The sequence below is a fragment of the Corvus cornix genome, chromosome 1 (genome assembly GCF_000738735.6).
Source record: "Corvus cornix cornix isolate S_Up_H32 chromosome 1, ASM73873v5, whole genome shotgun sequence".
Classification (NCBI taxonomy): Eukaryota; Metazoa; Chordata; class Aves; order Passeriformes; family Corvidae; genus Corvus; species Corvus cornix.
The window spans coordinates 42,643,365-42,662,617 of record NC_046332.1 but is presented as its reverse complement, the minus strand read 5'-3'; the positions used below and the strand labels follow the sequence as shown (position 1 = coordinate 42,662,617).

Below are 19,253 nucleotides of genomic sequence, written 5' to 3'. Positions count from 1 at the left end.
CCCACCCCATCTGTTCTTAAGGATGACAGGAAAACAGACTTTGCAGCAGTCATTTGAAACCCTCAAATGTAACACTACTTTTTAATGAGTTTTCCTTCAATGCAGTATGATGTTAGAGTTAAAAAAGACACACATATGTTAATGCATCCTGTCCGTCTTCCTGTCAACATCCTCACAATGTGTTTTCAAGTGTTTCAGTAGTGCCATAATGAAATGATGTAACTTAGCTCACTTACCTCAGGAACCTGTCACTGTCACTACAGTACAGCCTATTTAGGCCTAGGTAAGCTGGATATTCACCTATGCCTTCATTAAATGGTATTACTTCTAGTTGTGTCCCCATATGTCCCTCCTTAATACTAGCATCTTGCACATGCTTGTAGATGATTATCATGCTTCCCCTATTGAGTATTAATTAGCCAAGCTGTGAGTATTTACAGATTTTTAGTTTCCTTCTAATCAAATCCTTTCTGAAGAGATTCTTGATCTTTTCAGAAATCACACCTGTTGACAGTACCTAGGTCTTAATAAGCTTGGTGAGGTTGAATTCTGTAGGAAGGAACTGTAGGTGTCAGATCATGTTCATAACCCCAGATTACTTTTTCATGTGGCCAGATTGCATGCTAGCTTAAGTTCATTTTGGTCTTCACTCAGAATTTCCCAACTTTCTCTCTTGAATTGTGTATTTTTAGTTCAGAGTATATTTCTAGATACATTCAGTTTGCATGATCTGTTGACTTGCACTGTGTTGTTTACTGCAGATCATTAACAAACACAGTAAATAAAAATAAGTTATGCTGAATTTTATTTATTGCACACAAGTATGAGATTTCATCTACTTCATTTATCCACAAATTTCAACTCAAGTTAAACACAAATAAAAATTATCAAATTGTCGAGATTTAATCTTCACACCCATTTTCCTCTCAGAGACACACTGACAAAGAACAAAGCACCAGAAAATAAAAGGATTCTTTCCATGAAGACACATCTTGCATGCTTTTGGGAGGAAAGAACTAAAGGATGGGACTAAGAGCTAAAGGACTTGTCAGCAAACATTGCACCAAGAGAGATTCTTCACCCACTTCTTGGTTGAAGAATTTGACTGGAAAAGTTTCAAATAAAGCATAATCTGACAGGAGCAACAGCAGGAAAGAAGCAAGCAATAAAAATGCTGGATAAGTGAAATCCAGGGCTGGGCATCTGTGCCCCTCAGCAGCCAAATGCACGCAGTTAGTGTCATTAAAGGTTGGCTGGGCAGCAGTGACAAACAAGGAAGTTACAGATATGCCATACTGTTATCTTCTACTGCCTCCCAAACTAGATTAGTGTTTCATTTTCAAAAGAACATGCAAGGATAATTGAGATTTAAAGTCTTTGACTTTCTTTTTTCGTCTTTCTCACTCACACAAATAATAGCATAAGCACACTTTACCTTTTGGCTATATGTTTGTGAATTACAGAAATACAAATTAGTTGATAAAAGCTGGTGAAGATGGGCAGAGATAATCTTGACTAAGCATATTTGAATATTTGCAATTGCAAAATGCATAACCTACATAAAAGGATTTCTTATAATATATGCATTAAGATTGTTATTTTTTACAGAATTTACAAGCCCAAACCAGCCGTACGTGTTGCCGTTCTTTGTCAGCGTGTCTCTGAGAGAGGGATGAGTGTAAGACACAGTGGGGGAGATCACTGAATGAGATGAAGGAAAGTCATTAGACTTAACATTGAAATCTTTTCTTCCCTTAAGTGATTCACCTTCATCTGAGAACAATTTGTCTCTGGATTTTGTCATATCCTTGACATCATCAGGCCTTCGTTTGCTAATTTTTTGAAAATAAGATCAGAATCTTTCTAGTCATTAAAACACCAGAACATTCAAATTTATCCTGAATCATCTTCTTAAAATTGTAGTGCAGTTACCAATTTTCTCTGAAGCAATTTAAACAAACGATGAAATAGTATCTCATTTGTATTCATGGTACATCTGATGTTCAGTAACAATCATAGTGCTTGTAGATTTCCACCTTAATTCTAGGAATACAAAATGCTACATTTTTTATGAGTTACAGAGTGATTTTTCATTCATTTCATTAGCCATTTTATTTACAAATTTCCTTTTTTTAACCTAGATTTTCAGTGAAGGCAACAGAGCTGAACAGAATACTCTCTGAGTTCTGATCCTAGCTTTTGTTACGATTTGTTTTGTGGTGTCAAGAAAGTTTGATTGACTTGCTGAAGTGCTGTCTATACAGGAATCAGGAGACTCACTAAATGCTTAGATAATTTGCTAATATCCTCAGTTCAGTGCAAACCAGCTGCCTTTCTTTTTGTGCTAATTCCCTTTGTTGTATGAAGTAGTGATTCTCAACTGTGTGAATTTGCTTGTCTGAAAGACTTCAGAAAAATAATTTAATGTGAATTTGTATTTTGAACTCACTGAGGAGGAAATTCACTTTCCCTGCAAAGGTTTGCAGCTTTGTGAGGGTGAAGTACAAAGGCCGATAAAGGAGTGTTAATAAACCCCTTCCCAATTATAGCCAAGGTGAAGTCTTTCAGTCTCTTTGTTTATAGGTTCCATGCAGTCACAGAGCCTCATTTCCCTTTGTATGCAATCGCCACTGCCAGCTGTGGAGACTTGCTCCAGGCATAAGAGTTGTGTAAGTTCTGCAAAAATAATTGTCGTCATCTTACATTGTCTTGTGTTCAGTCTATAGAAATTGCAGTTCTTAAGAACAAACTGGTGAACAAGCAAAAGAACACAGCAGCATTATCATTTCTGAGCAAGGATTTAAGGATTATCTAATATAGTGAGCTGTTCAAACACTGGAACATATAAGGTATAAAGTATCTGTATGTCCCAGCTGTCGCATGGCAACTTCCTTCTCTTTACAAACTAATTTATTACACAAGCTTTATTTGAGCATGAGAAAAAGTTGTCATGCTGCATATTTGGTATTCAGCTCTCTATGATGGTAGCAGTGCCCTTAGTTTCTTCACAAGGAAGTAAACTATTTTTTAGCTATTATAGCCTTCAATTCTAAGCATTCTTTATACACAGCTTGGGGTTTTCTTAGCCTTTTATCTTTCATGTGGTCATTCCCTGATTTACTTTTTCAAAAAAGGCCATATATTGACTTGTTTCGGGTATTTGCGTGTATCACAGAGTCACAGAATCACATAGAATCATTTATGTTAGAAAAGACCTCCTGGATTGTTGAGTTCAACCAACCTTTGACTGATCACCACCTTGTCAACTAGACCATAGCACTAAGTGCCACATTCAATCATTTCTTGAACAATTTAATTGGCTATATTGTTTGTTAGACTGAGAAGTGCTGAAAGAATTAATCTCTCTGCTTTTCCCAACTTAAGAACAGGTATATTTTCAAAACCTGACTCACTGATTTTTTTGTCGTGTCTACACTGTCCATATGGAGCAGGGAGTTTAATAATTTTTTTATTTTGATTATGTCTGCCTTAGTGCTGATTGAAAGAAGCTGGGGGATCCAGTAGAAACCACACACTTTAAATGTGTCTCCTCTTCATGCAAAAAGTATTAAAATACCTTTCAGTGGTAGAGGTTTAAATGACATTGGCAACAATTTAGGTTTTATTAATAGTGTGGAAGCCTTTGGGAAGGCTCTGGATACATCATTATTGTAGATGCTAGATAAGGTTGCTTCTAGTAGTAAAACTGTGAGATTGTTCGAGATCAGTGGTTCTATTTAAAAGCTGCTGTGCAACAGATCCTTGTTTATTGGTTCCAAGCTCTTCCCAAAGCAGATCACTCTGACTTGCATCTCTGAGAAATGTACTGTGGTCAGAAGATGAAGCATGACTCTGTCATTGAAAGGTCATTTCATTTTACAGTTTCAGAGATTGCAGGCTAGATTCAAAGACCATTATGTTAAAACATCTGAAGAAATTTCTGCAGTTCTACAAATAGAATGATCTTCTGATCCTATCCATCAACACCAGAATTTTTTGATGATTTATGCACGAGAGCGTAGCTTATTTTAAGGAAAGGAAAAAGTGTATCAACTTTGCCAGGCTGAGAGTTGGATTCATCTCACCTTTTTTTAGCTGTCTGTTTATGAGGTGTCCAGGTTAAACTTACCATTAAATGCCCTTTCTGTTCCACCAGGAGAGTTAGACAGCTTCAGGAGTGACTGATTCAGCCTGTCCTGTGTGCCAGTTTTGGAACGTGAAGAATTGCAGCCCGGAGGTTGTTTACCTCGTGTGTTTAGCAGGAGTCTAGAAATCTAACCTAAATGAGCTGGCTAACTTCTAGGTGGTTGAAATCAGGCGAAATTTGATGACTAAATTAGCAAAAGTATCAAATGTTGTTTCTTAAGGTTAAAACGCTTAGGTCAAACTTTTTTCTTTTTTTTTTTTTTTTTTTTGAGTACAGTTTTTTTTTCCCTTAAATATTTTGAGCGTGTATCATTTATCCTTGTTAAAGTATCACCCAATCCATTCAGTATATGTCATATGATGGCACTGTGAGACAAAGATGTCCTCCTACAGCAGGGATCAAAGAGAACTTTCTGATGATTTTTTTTCTTTTTTGGGTGTCAGTGGAGAGGAGGCTGGGAAAAATCTTCCACTGCTATGTGGGCTTGTGTGACTGATTAGCTCTTTTTTAAGTGCCTGAACACACAAGTTCACATAGTAATTAAATTCCTACTGTGGAAATTACTATTTAAAGAAAACAATAAAAGGTGTTTTTGATTAAATGCCCCATCAGCAATGAAATGCAATGTTTTATTGATGAAAGAGAAGCAGCTCATGAGGAAGCACATTAACTTTAATGTTTCTTCTTTGCAATCTTAGAGGAAGGATATAGGTTTTATTTTTCTGTTTAGCAACTCTAAAAATTCTGATTTACATCATTTAACACCCACCTCTCCACCCACAAGCCCCTCCAGTAAATAATTTCAGGTCAGAAGTTTCCTTACAAATGACCCAAATCCTCTTCTAACCTAGACACTGAGCAGTGCCATAGTGAATTCACACGATGCCATTTGGCTCAAAAAAACTTGCCACAGTGTAAACTTTCTTTTGATGCTAGAACTAGTGAGCTCCCAAAACTAGTCTGAGTCTTTGTTTTTGTTTTTACTTCATCTAATTCTACCTCATACTGATGATGGAGACTCACAGGTAGGTAATTCTTCAGCACAGGTTATGAAATACAGAGTTGTGAAATAAAGGAAGCTGCAAGGAACCTCTGAAGGTTAACTAATCCAACCACTATTCAAAGCAGGCCTTGCTTAGATCATAGTAGAAGAACTTCAAGGGAAAGATAAAAATAATTTCACCCTTCAAGTCTGGGGCTTCTTTATGTAGAAATGCTTCATAGCTCCTTTTTCCACATGCAGTAGAAATCACTGTATGCCAAGACCATAGCCCAGGGATGTACATATGTAATGTGCATGATGTTGGTTATAATTTAATTGCATCTCTTCAGCACAAACCACGTGATTGCTTTACCCAATAGCTATTTAAAATGGATATATTGATCCCAAGGCATTCACTCTTTATTAGTTTATTACTGTTTTTTCATTGTCCTTGTGTAGTTTGCTGTGTATTTTGCTTCAGATGGGTTGAATAATTCAATGAGTAAGAAGTCTAGGAAATTCTGATTAGAAAAACGTTAAGTGTTTATTTCTCCAAATGTTGTTCAAATAGGGGGAAGTATATCCAGCAGTTTTGTTCTATAGAACACCTTGTGAAATTCAAGTGATCTAAATTTTCCTCTGAGCAGGTCTGTTCCTTGGCAACAATTCTGTAGTGAGCTGTACTGTCATATGTCCCTTTCCAGAAAGGCACTGTGATATTTATAAATCTATCTAAGAATACAGATAACCCACACACTAAAGCATATGTCAGGACATAGCTGTCAGTCCTATCAACTTGCAGTTCTTTGAAGGAGCGGAAAAGCACATTGACTCACCAGTGTGTGGCCCTGATTTTAGACCTCTGAGCTCTGGAGGGTCTATTTTACATTAAGACATTTTACAAGTAAATGTCCCTGTGTAAGGCATATGTTGAGATTTAAGAGATAGAACTTTTGTAGAAGGTACTAGAAAATATTAGAGCAGAAAACATCTTACAGAATTTGGCAGATTCTGTTTGAAAGGACTTGTCTGTTTGTCATGGACTAATAGCTGAGACACAGTGAGAGGTGACTTTTTCGTTTCTGAAGGACACTGCAAGGAGAGAAGGGAGAAGGTCCATACTGAAACACAGAGTATCACTAAGTATGTTAGGGCAGAAAGTGAGGAGTGCTTTTGTCTAAGAAATGTTACTGTACAGATACCAACATGCATTACTGAAGCTGATCTCAAAAGTACTGATCCAGCAGAATGCTTCCTCTTCTATTTAAATGCTTTTCTGGCTTGGGATATCCATGTGCCTGGAGCTATTTTCATACAGCTACTGCCTTGTAGGCCTGAGCTCTGCTACCAGCTCTGCACAAAGTCTTGGGCAGCTGTCAGTCAGTCACATTATTGATGCTTGAAAAGCTCCAAGTTGGCTGAGTGGGGGATCACTTCTGGCTGTGGTTGCCTTCCAAACTGTGTCACCTACTTCCCAGCCTGCCCTCTCTCCTTCATCTGTGTCTGTGTAAGGCAGACAGTTCTGTGAAAATGAATTTTGTGTCCTGGATGCAGTTAACCTGTGAGGCAATCTGAGACTTCTCTCTGGCATGGGAGTGTGTTTTTCAGAGTGTGAGAACTGTTTATTAAGGTCCTTCTTTCCGTGTGTGTGGTGGGAAGAAAGAATGTGTGCAGAAATGTTATCATAGCTCATATTTGAGGAGGAACTGTGAACATCAAACACCTTTTCTCTACAAAAAGAATTTCTTTTGGCTCAGGAAATCCCTGAACTAAAAATTGCTAGTTGCAGAGAAAGAACTTTGGAAATGAGCATGTATTGTTGCCCTGTGCTTATCAGGAGACAGGTTACATGGTTACCTTTGGTTTGAGTTGGAAACTCTGGTTTTAGCATTAACTACTCTTTACTGGAAGACAAGAAGAAAGGTATCCACAGACTCTTCTTTTTCCTACTCTGCCTTTCAGTTTATTTCAGTAATTCCTTTATTAATTAGACCACAGAAAAATGGTTCAAGCTGTAATGATTGCTGAAAGGAAAATTAACTGGGTTTTTAACTATTCCTCAAGCTTCTTATGCACATGGTGCTGTGCAAAAATATTTGCAGTCTTGGTTATGGGCTTACAAACCTATTTTAAAAAGCATAACTCATCCTTTATTCAGAAGAAAAGAGACTAATAAGCAACAGCATGAAGAATTGCATAAGGGTGTGACTGTGAAGAATGATTTCTGAATTGAAAAGAAAAGGACTGCAAATATTTTTGCACAGCACCATGCATAAGAAGCTTGAGGAATAGTTAAAAACCCAGTTAATTTTCCTTTCAGCAATCATTACAGCTTGAACCATTTTTCTGTGGTCTAATTAATAAAGGAATTGTTTTTAATTCTTGTGATGCAATGCCTCAGTTTTGACTGAAGGGAAGTAAGGTTAATGTGGTTTTTGGCTATCAATTTGCAAACACGTATTGGTAAAAAAAATATAGATTTGAGGAGGTTTTATAAAATGTTCTTGAGTAGACAAGTGCTACTTCTCAGATTGTCTTTCCACTTGCATTCTAATTTTTGCCCTGAAAATTATGTGGAGAAATGAGAAAAGAGAAAGAAGAATACATTTTTCAACAAGGTTTCAAAAGAGAAAAAGCTCAAGAGCTTTGTTCATAAAGAAAATGACTGGATTTTTTTTTTTATTTTAATGTGAGAGTACTGATTAACAGAAAAAGCTATTAAGAAACAAATTAGCAATGATGAAATTTACTTCAGGCAGGCCACTGCATCCTTTACTGTTATTAAAATATTTTTGCCTCTTCGCCATAAAGTCAGCTGTAGATGGGTTGGGAATTTTCAGTGTTGCATTTACTCTCATCTCAGTTGGAATAGGCTTTATTTTGATGGAAAAGTGCAGTTTTCAGTATGGTGCCTAAGAAGGCATTCAGGCTATTGGAAGTAATTGAAATTGCACAGCAGATAAAAAAGAAACAAAACTAAACAAAGCAAAAACCTCAGCTCTTCTAGATATGAAAAAGGAAAATCATCCTTTGGCAATGAGGAGGTGTAAAGAAGTAACATAAGATTTAGGACATCAGAAAAATTCAGTAACAGAATGTTCAGTTCAGAAAAAGAACAAATATTTTTGTGTTGTTCATCCTTGTTCCTGTTTGTTCTTGACTTTCCTCTTGCAGTCCAGTCTGGACTATCAGTTCTCATTGATAGGTCTTCTGGCACATTTCCCTGTTAGATGATGACCTTCAGTACTCCTCATCTTTCCTTATGAATTTTCTTTATCACTATTAACAAAATCACTATCCTATCCTTCCTGGCACTCAGGTATTAGCCATTTCTGCTCTCTGTGCCTTACCCTGTAAGAAATATCCAAATACTGCCACTTTCTCTGTACAAGTTTTGGAAGCTTCTTTTGCTTTGCACATAGCCATGTCTTTCATACTACATTGATCAGTGCAGGCTGCTTTTCTTTTACACCTCTGACTCATCAGCTTTTCTCCACTTTACTATTACCACAGCTCTTGCAAAGATCAGATTTGTTAATCTTTTCTTCTCATTTTCCATTCTGGATCTTTCCATTGTACTCAGTTCCAGTTGTCCCTCTTTATGTAAAAGATTTCTCACAGGTCTCTCACTATTTTTCCCACCTGTTTGTGTTTCTTTTACCATTGTGCCTTCCAGTATCATGCTTTAGAAATGTCTTTGGCTTTTGTCAGTCTCTTTACTGTTCCTTAACTACTGGAGGAGTGGTATTTACTGGTTGTTTTTTTCATGGCTGTCTCCTCTTTGTGATAGTTTCCAAAGACCTATCTTTCCATTTGTATGCATAATGTCTCTGAACTTTTGAGTTCAGTTACACGCTGCATTTTTATCTTTAGCCAAATAATTAGGGACATACAAAGGAGCAGTTGGTACAGATGAAGAACGTGCATTTTCTTAAAATCACTCCATTTAAGACAGTTAATAAATGTATAATTTGTACTGCACATTTATTAAAAGGAGTAAACAGAGTTTTGATAGACAAATAATGCATCCTAGTGTTGTCACCTAATTTTCACTTTCTGTGCTGTTATTAATATTTAATGGTGACTGTTCTGGGAAAGCATTGATAGAGGCTACATATACAATATAGCTTGGGAACTGTAACTATACATGTATAACTGTTGCTATTATTTTTCTAAGTTATGTAGTCTAGGCAGATTTTCTTTTCCTGCAAAGGTAATGTGAAACATTGATGTGCCCCAGTAAGTGCCGTCTTGTTAATAATTTGATTACACGTTTTCTTCCTTTGTAAAAAAGAGCCTTAAGCTGTTAACACAAGACTTTTCAGCTCAGTGAGGAAAAAGCCAAAATAACGTATTTGCAAATGAAGAAAATTTTTAAGTAAACATATTTCACTAAAAAGTACTATATGACCCAGTGTAATGGTTATTCTCAGTATAAGAAGGCACATCAAAGAATACTTCATGGCAATAGCATCAGTGTTTGCAAGCTCTTTTCTTGTAGAGAGCTATATAATAAAGCAGAAGTGGAGTTTTATTGTAAGCCATTCTTTGCATAATTCATCTCTATGGTTGAATGAGAAAGCCTACATCAGCTTTCTTCCACCCAATGAAAACTTCAGGTTTTGACACTCTCTATGTAATTTAACCTGTGTTTGTGAGAATATATCTACCTGTTTTATTGTAGGAGCATGTGTTTTTTAAAAAGCTCTTACAATAGTACAGAAGAACCCTCACCTGTGTCACTGAAGCACTGAGTGATAAAAAATATTGTGGCCATGTAAAAGGAAGCAATGAAAAGGAAGAAATGAAAGTAAAAAAACCAACCAACAATAACTTCAACTTTCACTGCATATATTGCAAAAGCAAATTTTATTTTCTTAATACATTTTTTGCTATCATATTATCCTTCCACTCTAATATATACTCTTATCCCTTTGTTTTTAGAGGAAAACAAAGCTAATACTTTTTCTTGCAGTTTAAATCTGGCCTTCACATGTCATTGAATGTACCCTAGAAGAGGTCACAGCACACAGTTAGTTTGTGATTTTTAAGTAAGTACACAGAGTAGCAGTGGAACAAATAGGTTTCATTAGCTCTGTTCTTAAAATTGTGTGCAAAATGACTAATTCACCTCCCATCTCACAAGAACAAGACATTTTAAATAAGTTGTTTATTATTTACTGAATGCTGACAGCATGCTTGCTGTTGTGTGAGCAAGACTTCCTGCTCATAGTCTTTCACTAAGGGAAGGTGCTGACCTCAACTTTATGGAGAAGGGCTGTTTGCTCACTTCATGACTGCAGGAGCACTTTTTCCCACTGGTAATGGTCAGTGGAGTTTAAATGTGTGTTGTTGTAGAAAAAGCAGGAAATATTATTGCCCCAAAATATGACCAAAATAATATAAGGGTTATGAGTTTGCACAGATGTTAGTAGGCAAACCAAGTTTGTTGATGCTCCCCAGCCCTATGAAATAGAGTATTTGAAGGATTTCAGTGGCTGCCTTCCAAACCATAGTAAAGGTTGGAAAGTTCAATTAAAGTGAGTGATACTTATTCACAGAATTTAAAAAAAAAAAGAAAAAAAAAAAGAAAAAGAAAACAAAAACCAAACAACCTACTGTGTAATTAACAGCACTCTTGTGAAAATTGAGGGTTTTAGGCTGCCTGTGAGAATGTTGTAAGTAGTATCACATTGAATGCAGAACATATTCTTAGGTTATGCATGAGCTTACTGTATAGCAGATATAATTCTAAACCCATTGTCTGTGACATATAAGAGAGGAACAAAATTAAAAGAGTGCTTAGCTGCATGGTAAAAGTCTTGGGCATGGGGGAAGAATCATAGTCAGTGAAATACTGTGGGGTCCCACATGTTCTTAGAACTTCATGGACACCAGTCTTACTAAATGGTAGCATTTACTTTACACAAAAAAGGAGTAACAGTGATTTTTTAATTTGTATTTGAAACCATATGTATTTTGTTATGAAAAAAAATAAGGACTGATGGACAAAAGTGCAGTGCAATAACTGTGAACTGAGTAAGTGAACGGACCATACTGAGTACAGTGTTAGGTAAGTCACTCCATACCCCATCAGACCCTCTTAGTAGCTGTTATTTATTTCCTTCACCTCATGTTTTGCAGCACTCCAGTTGCTATGAGCAAGAGTATCCTCAGAAGATATAAATATATTCTTTTCAATTTTTTACTGTTATAAAGTTAATAAGAGAAAAAGACTTCCCTATCTGTAAAAATTATTTTCTTGGCAAACACAATTGTCAGCTAAAATGTATGCAGAATAAATCTCTGATTATTCGCTCTGAAAGGAACTTGGATGATGACTCTGATCTTTACAGGTCTGTGCAATTGCCATATCTCAGACAGTTACAGGGGATGATTGCTAGAATAGTCACATGAGTTTTTTTTAATTTGCTGGGGATTTATTCCTCCTTATTTTGAGGAGGATGCAATTACTTTAAAAATCATTGGTGCCTCAGTCTTCAGCATTCTCACCACTGCAATATCTCTCAGTCTGACAAAGTGAGAAAGACCTTAGACCTTGAAGAGTTTAGAAGAAAAATATGAAGGAGATAAAAGTAACTTATTCATTCACTCCACTTAACTACTCTTCCTGCCAGTTTGAGAAAGATTTGGCCTTACTTTGAAGCCTGTGTTAGAACTGGTAGCAAAAATAACCCTCTTTAATGTATTTATTTGTGTAATTAGATGGTTGACATTGCAAGTAACTCTGGGTGATCCCGTCCTATTCTGTTCATGATTTCTATTTTTATTGTCACAGTCTCCAGAAAATGTGCACAGAGGAAGAAAATAGTTGTAGTAAAAAAAAAAACCATGTTTTTGTTCTTTCTTTTAACTGCATCTGAATTAAGCTAGTGGCATAGAAGAACCTGTTTTCTTCACTCTTTCTTCTTTGGTTTATTCTTTATTTGAAAGAATTGCTTGTAAGTAAGTGCTAATGACATTCCCACTGGTGGCACAAGAGAGGCAGCCTGACATGGATCCCATGTTTTTTCCAGATGAGGATAGGCATTCACTCAGGTTCAGTGCTGGCTGGCGTCGTTGGTGTGAGAATGCCACGCTACTGCCTCTTTGGGAACAACGTCACCCTTGCAAGCAAGTTCGAGTCAGGAAGTCACCCACGCCGCATCAATGTCAGTCCCACCACGTACCAGTAAGTCCTCTTAAGCCTTCCCTATTGTTTTTATTTCAGCCTGTTTTCAGTTCCATCTTGTAACATGTTCAGTCCTCAACAATGAACTTCAACAGAAAGTCAGCAGGGCACCAGGACAGCTGGAAAGAGGTGTTGCTTGGGGATGTCGGTCTTTCGTTTGCAGGTTTGTGTCAGAATGTGCAAAGAAGTCAGGCAGTGGAGGCAAGGTAGCCATTCCAGCCTAAAATGACATCTAACAGAAAAAGTGGAGATATCTCTCAAAGCAACATAGTTTTATGCACTATTACAGCTTTTGACTAAGGATTTGGGTTCCATCTTCTAAACATGGTTCATGAAAGCAAGCACACTCCCATTGTCTTAGAAGGAAGTCTAACTTTGCCAGTAAGGCCAAGCTTACAAGGAGATTTCATGCTTTCTTGAAGACAAAATTTCTTATTTAGCACTGTAAAGACACGCTTGATTGAAGCATTCTCTTAACGCAGGAAAAAAGATTGTAAATGGCAAAGCATTATCCCTAATGTTTTGAAGAAATTATGCAAATGGAAAGAAGGCTTGATTAAATCTGGTTATGAGGAACAGCTCCTGAATAAAAAAGGTGTTCCTTATTGTTCAAATTTGACAGTTTGACTATTAGAATTTCTACTGCTTGGATTACAGCTGATGCACTCACTTTTTTTTTTTGGCAGGAGATCTCAATCTTACAGTGTTCTGTATCTGAAGTAATTTTCTGAAGTAAGGTTTTGAGACTGTATGGTAAATCTGTACACAGTTGCTCACTCAATATTGCTTTTCTTTCTTTTTTTTTCCCTATTCAGAACTGTGAATCTCATTTTTTCCCCCCATAGCTATCTAAATAAATAAAAATCTTAAATGGGATTTCTTCATCCAAATATTCAAGTGTCTGCTATGCTAAAATATGAATCAGTCAGAAATTACAGTTAAAAATAATTAAAGTACTGCATAAAGTGACATTCTTCTGAAGACCCCATTCACTTGAGATCAGATTTTGAGAATGAAGCAAGTGTAGCAAATTGAACAAGAGGTAGAATAACTGAGTAGGCTTTGTATCATAAAGTGAACAGAAATAGATTCATACAGTTGTCTGGTAACATGCAAGAGAAAGACGATTTATTAATCTCCAAATCTATCCAATTCCAAATCCAATCTATTATTGTTTACAGAAAACATTTTCATTTAAATAAAAATAAATTCAATAACTATATGGGAAATTTCTGTTTGGAACTTGGTATCATTTGAAAAGAAATTGTCTTGGGGACCTTCCATATACAGCGTTCTACAGCCTTTGGCTCTTGGTCAGCCACTGTGGGGTAGGAAGAATCCTCTAAAATCTTGTTTGAATAGTCACCATAATTTTGTTTATCATTTGTGCTCCAGTAACAAAAAATTACAGAGTAGCTGGGCCTTCGGTGTGTGGTTTGTGGTCTGGCAAAAGGTAACCAAGGCCCTATGGCAGGGAGCTGGACTTTTCTTGAACAGGATCAGTTCTTATAAAGGGCTGTTCTCTGAGATAGTCTTCAAGATATTCTGAAAGTGCATTCCATACTTTTTCAGAAGAGAGATCTTAGTTCTTCACAAATGTGGTTCAGGGGTGTGATTTCACTTGGGGCTGTAGTGTTGCTTGCTCATGTTTGTGTCCCTGAGAGCAGAAACTGGTAAGCTAGACAGCTTTATGGAAATATAACTAGTGAGTATTTGTGGGACCTGTGGTGCACAGAGCTCTCTTCATGCTGGAGCCAGAGTCACTTCTGTGTACCAGTGGAGAGTGCCAGTTCTGTTGAATTTGGTTATGAGTGACATGGCAGCTCCTCTGTGAGACACAGATTTGTGGTCATTGTTCAACAACCTGATCTAGCTGAAGATGTGTCTGCTCATTGCAAGGGGGGTGGGCTAGAAGGGCTTTAAAGGTCCCTTCCAACCTCATTGATTCTGTGGTTCTGTGACTGTATTTTCTTTTCATGACACTGCTGATAAAAGACTGTTCTGTAAGTTAGTTTGAGGGCCTGTGTATGGAGCTTGTTAGAAATCTGTGGGTTTGTTCTGCCCTTTATCTGACTCTAGTACATTGTGGCACGGAGAAGTCAACTTCTCTTTACCCGTGTCTCATCTCTGCCTGGCTGCCACTGGTCCTATTGTACCATGGCAGGTCAAATGTGAGTCACCTTGGAGAGCATTCTTACTAAGTCCTAGGCACCAAAACGTGAGTCAGATCTTCTCACCTTGCATATCTTTCAGGTTGTATCAGAAATGGGTCTACAGTTTTTTTCACTTCCCTTTAATCCTAGAAATCCAGTACGAATAGAACGATTTTTTTCAAGATGGCCAAACTTTCACCTTATATGACCATCATGTCTGTACTTACCTTCCAGAAAGTTATCAGTTTAGATTGTTGCTTCAAAAAGGGAAGAAGGTAGAAAAGTGACTGATGATGTAGTAATGCTGTAATATAAAATTGCAAAACAATGCACGACAAAATACAGAATTATTGGTATTTTCTATCTGTGTTATTGTACTCAGTAAACAGTCTGCTGTTATTGTGCTGAACAAATTCAGTGCTTGATTCAGAGAACTTCCAGTGGAAGTAACAGGCTAGACACATGGTTATAGGTAAAGGAAGTAGAAAGGGCAAGAAAATATGTGTTTGACTGCGATGCAGTTATCATTCAAGATGAATGGCTAGAAGTAGTGATGATCAGGCTAGGAAAAATTTTGTATTACAGGCTTCAGAAATGATGTGAAAAGATAAAATGAATGTACATGGGGCAACTTGAAAAGTTGATTTCAAACCATACCTTCTGACATAGTTGAAAGCTTGAAAACAAACAGGGAAGAAGTCAAGAAATGACACTGTTGAAACAATGGCCAGAAGAGACTGCAATTACAAAATACTCAAAGGGGCAGAATTATTCAGAGTTTCTGAAAGTGTTCTATGAGATTTAACATAATATCCTGGTGGTGTCCAAATAAACAAGTAGTGATTGATCTGATGCATCCATATACAACTTTTCTTAAATATAATTTGTATGACTATATATTTATTATGTATAAATAAAGTGGTTCATCACAAACTGAAATATATTTGTATTTGACTTTATATTCTATTAAATGCTTCTATTTGATCATACTGTGCTGCTGTACACTCTGTTAATACTGCTGTTAATATTTTTATTATCTAAGAATCAGTGCTTTCCCAAGTAGATAAATTTGCAGTCTGTATGAAAACAACAGAATTTTCAATTAAATGAAACTGCTGGCTTTTATCATCATGTGTTTGTGTCTACCTTGGCCCCTGATGGAAGTTGTGACATAAGTTTTGTGCTTATAAAGCACGCAGATACTGAAAACATGTCCAGTACTTACCAGCTTTCATTTTACAGTAGAGATTATGCATCATAAAGTGTCATCAGCATTCAAATAATAATCACACTTCAGAATACCAATTATTGATTACAGACACTTCCCTTCAAGCCTGTAATCTGCCTAAGTAAGAATCAGAGTCTAAAATTAAAAGTACAAAGTGTGATATTTGTTGCTTAGTAGCAGCAGTGAGCCTGGGGCAGCTGTGCTCCAGTTACACCTGCCTGGGCAGAGCTCTGCTGTGTGTGAAGCAACACCTTTTACAAAGGTGGTTTTTGCATCTTTTGAATCTGAAGCCTCACTTCTGTTTGGAATATCTTGTTCTCTTGACTCAGACAGGTCTTATGACAGAAGGATCACAGAGCCCCATTTGCTTCGAATCACTGAGCATTGTGAAATTAAATCACTGGAATAGCTCTGGTAAAACTTCCAGTGAAAACGTGGAAACTGGAGAGGAAGTTGAGCATCCCAGACTGGTCCCTATTTAAAGATATGGACAGGAAGGAATAGGAAAAGAATTGGCTCAAAGTTTATTTAATTCATCTACATTATCCTGAATTGAATAGAATTACCCTATTTTCCACAGTCAGGAAGGAAGCACAATAAGATTTATGAGACTCTTCAGCACAGAAGAGAGATTAAATATTTTTTAATTTTTTGTTTCAGCCTTTAATAATGATTTTTATGAGGTATTAATATAATATACCCACATTTGTCTTGTTTTCCTAATAGTGTTGCAATGTAATACTTTGGGATTTCTTAGCAGTTATTAAAAGCAGGTAAACATAGTAGTTCCTGTTTGTCAAGTAACTCCTATTTAAAAATTAATTCTTTTTTTTCCTCTTCTTTCTACCTCTGGTCTTTTGCAGCATGTATTTCCCTTGTGGATAATGTGCTTCTGGCACTCACTGTTGGGTACAGATACTTTCCATTATCACATGCTGGGTGATATATCTGTGACCTGAGCTTAGGCGAAAATGAACAGCCTCTATCCCACATCTTTATCTTGATTTAGGAGAGAGGGCAACCCAGGTGTACCTCCTTATTGAGCTGGGTGAGGTCATTGTGTGTTCACCTGCGTAAATTGCTTCTCAGCCTTTACAATTTATTAAAACCCATGTAGGTTTTTAATAGTTCTTTCACAGAAAGTTGTATGAAAGAAGTTTTAGGTAATTAAGAAGTATTTCTATACTTCTCTCTTTACAGGGGTTTTAAATTAAACTTAGGCTTTTCAATAAATTCCTTATAGATTTTTTTTTTATCAATTCTTCTTCCTACAGGTTATATCTATTTATATGTATTATTTCTCCTACAGATTATAGCTATCTCTACATCTGTATTTTTCTGCCTCATATGTTCAAACCAATGGGCTTTCTCTCCAAGAGCCTTTTCAGATTATTTTAGATTTTATTTCTCAGCATCCTTTAAAAAACTGTTTGTTTTTATATCTTTCAATTCACTATGTATGTTCTCAAAAGATGCTGGTGGACAGGCAATTTATTTATGGACAGAATGGGAATACAGTTTATTCATGGACACAAAAAAATATTGCCAGTCTAATTTTAGAAGCATAGTCAAAACACACTATTTTTTTCTTGGGTTTCTGCTCCCAGTGTCACCTGCTTCTGTGAGGCTGCACCCCCATAGTCACTGTGATTTGTGATTGTGGTCCTTGGGCCTCTGATGTCTGGCTGTGCTTGTGCTTTGTGACACTGCATTTTTATTCCAGGTTCACTTTTATTGAAGGTTCACTCTACACAGAATAACTGTGCTAGATCACTGTTCAGTAGTTTGCAGTGTATGTTACCCCACAGTTTCACATGGCTAATCTAAAGCTAAAACATGTCTCGGCAAAAGTCATCTGTTGGCTGCACAACTGCTAAAACTACAAAAAGCTCAAGCCTGGAGAAATCGAGGCAGGTCCTGAGGCCAGCACTTTTAGTGAAGCCTGAGGCCTTTTAGTAGTGATGATGCAAACCCGTGCACTGAGCCTCTAATGTCCCAAACAGAGAGCAGAGGCACAGTATTCTTTTTGCTTAGGTGGGTGAGACAGAAAAGTATTAAAGGTCAGAGACAGACACTCACCATGCTGAGCTGCCTGTGGTATGCAATATATTCCATAAAAGATCATGACTTGTCCTTTCATAACCTTACCACAGCTGATCTGTCTGAAGAGCACTAATACATTAACTGCCATAGTTTAAAAAGTAATAAATGCAATGTGCAATTAATGAGGTATAGATGTAGTCAGGGTTTTTTTTCCAGTCTCCTGATGTTTATAGCATACATAGAAACTGAGGGAGAAATTAAATCCCACTAAAGTTCAGAACCAAGCGCACTGATTTTTAGCATTACAACAGCAAATTCATATCTATACAGAGTATTTTAAGAGCAGCCTTCCAATATTTCTAATGAGTGTGGTAATAATTTATTATCTGTATTCATATGGAAACAAATGAGCTGGTTTATGTTATCAAGTAGATCCCAGCTGGTGAGGCAAGCAACACTTGTTGCCACAGAGGAAGGGAGCAGCAGTGCAACAGGAAACAGTCTTCTCATAGCCTATTTGGAAAGCCATTAAATAAACTTTCCTAATTATATCAATTAATAGGGTGATGTGAACAAGGTTAAGTAAAGGCTTTACAGTCCTTTTAGAGTGAGGACAGAAAGAACCTTTTTCTTTTGTTTGTCTCTCTCCCTGTGAAAGAGAGCATTCCTGGAAGACTGACCTGGCCAATGTGCTTTTCTTGGTGTGTACTGTGTTTAGGAATGCACTGCATAGTGTCCTTTGTTGTAGAGCATTATATTTCTCTTAGAAGTTTAGTTCGAATTTTGGTCTCTACAGACCAATTTTTCTAAAGCAAAGTTCACGTTGAAGTTTAGTTCTGAGTGGGTGCTTTTGTGCTCTGATTCAGCAATCCAGTAAGAAGTACAGAAGTCTGACATCTCTGAGAGATGAAGAGATAAAGAGTGGGCATGGAGGGAGTAAGAATCATCATAGGAAACATGCATTCATTATAGGGGGCATTGCAACAAATAATTCTGTAAGAGCAAGTCTCTGTTAGTTCAAACTGGAGAGATGAGCAATCACCATTTCTTAGTTCAAATTTGAGGGCTGGGCCATATGAACCATATGAAGTTTAGTAAGGGCAAATGCCAGATTCTGCATCTGGCACTGGACAACCCTGCTTGTGTATATAGACTGAGGAACAAGAGGCTGGAGAGAAGCACTGTGGAAAGGAACTTGGGGGTCCTGGTCAGTGGCAAGTTGTACACGAGTCAGCAGTGCCCTGGCAGCCAGGAGGGCCAACCCTGTCCTGGGGGCACCAGGCACAGCATCACCAGCCGGGCAAGGGAGGGGATTGTCCCACTCTGCTCTGCACTGGGGCGGCCTCACCTCGAGTGCTGGGGGCAGTTTTGGGTGCCACAATATAAGACAGACATTAAACTATTGGAGAGTATCCAAAGGAGGGTGAAGGGTCTGGAGGGGAAGCTGTATGAGAAGTGGCTGAGGTCACTTAGTTTGTTCAACCTGGAGGAGGCTGAGGGGAGACCTC

At 37.3% G+C, this 19,253-nt stretch overlaps 1 protein-coding gene across 1 annotated transcript in view; it reads left to right on the top strand.

The window, feature by feature from the left end:
- GUCY1A2 (guanylate cyclase 1 soluble subunit alpha 2) overlaps positions 1-19,253 on the top strand; it is a 157,328-nt gene that overhangs the window by 115,697 nt on the left and 22,378 nt on the right. The window contains exon 7 of the mRNA XM_039564314.1: positions 12,167-12,321. Coding sequence (XP_039420248.1) covers positions 12,167-12,321 — 155 coding nt within the window. The remainder of the gene's footprint in view (positions 1-12,166; positions 12,322-19,253) is intronic.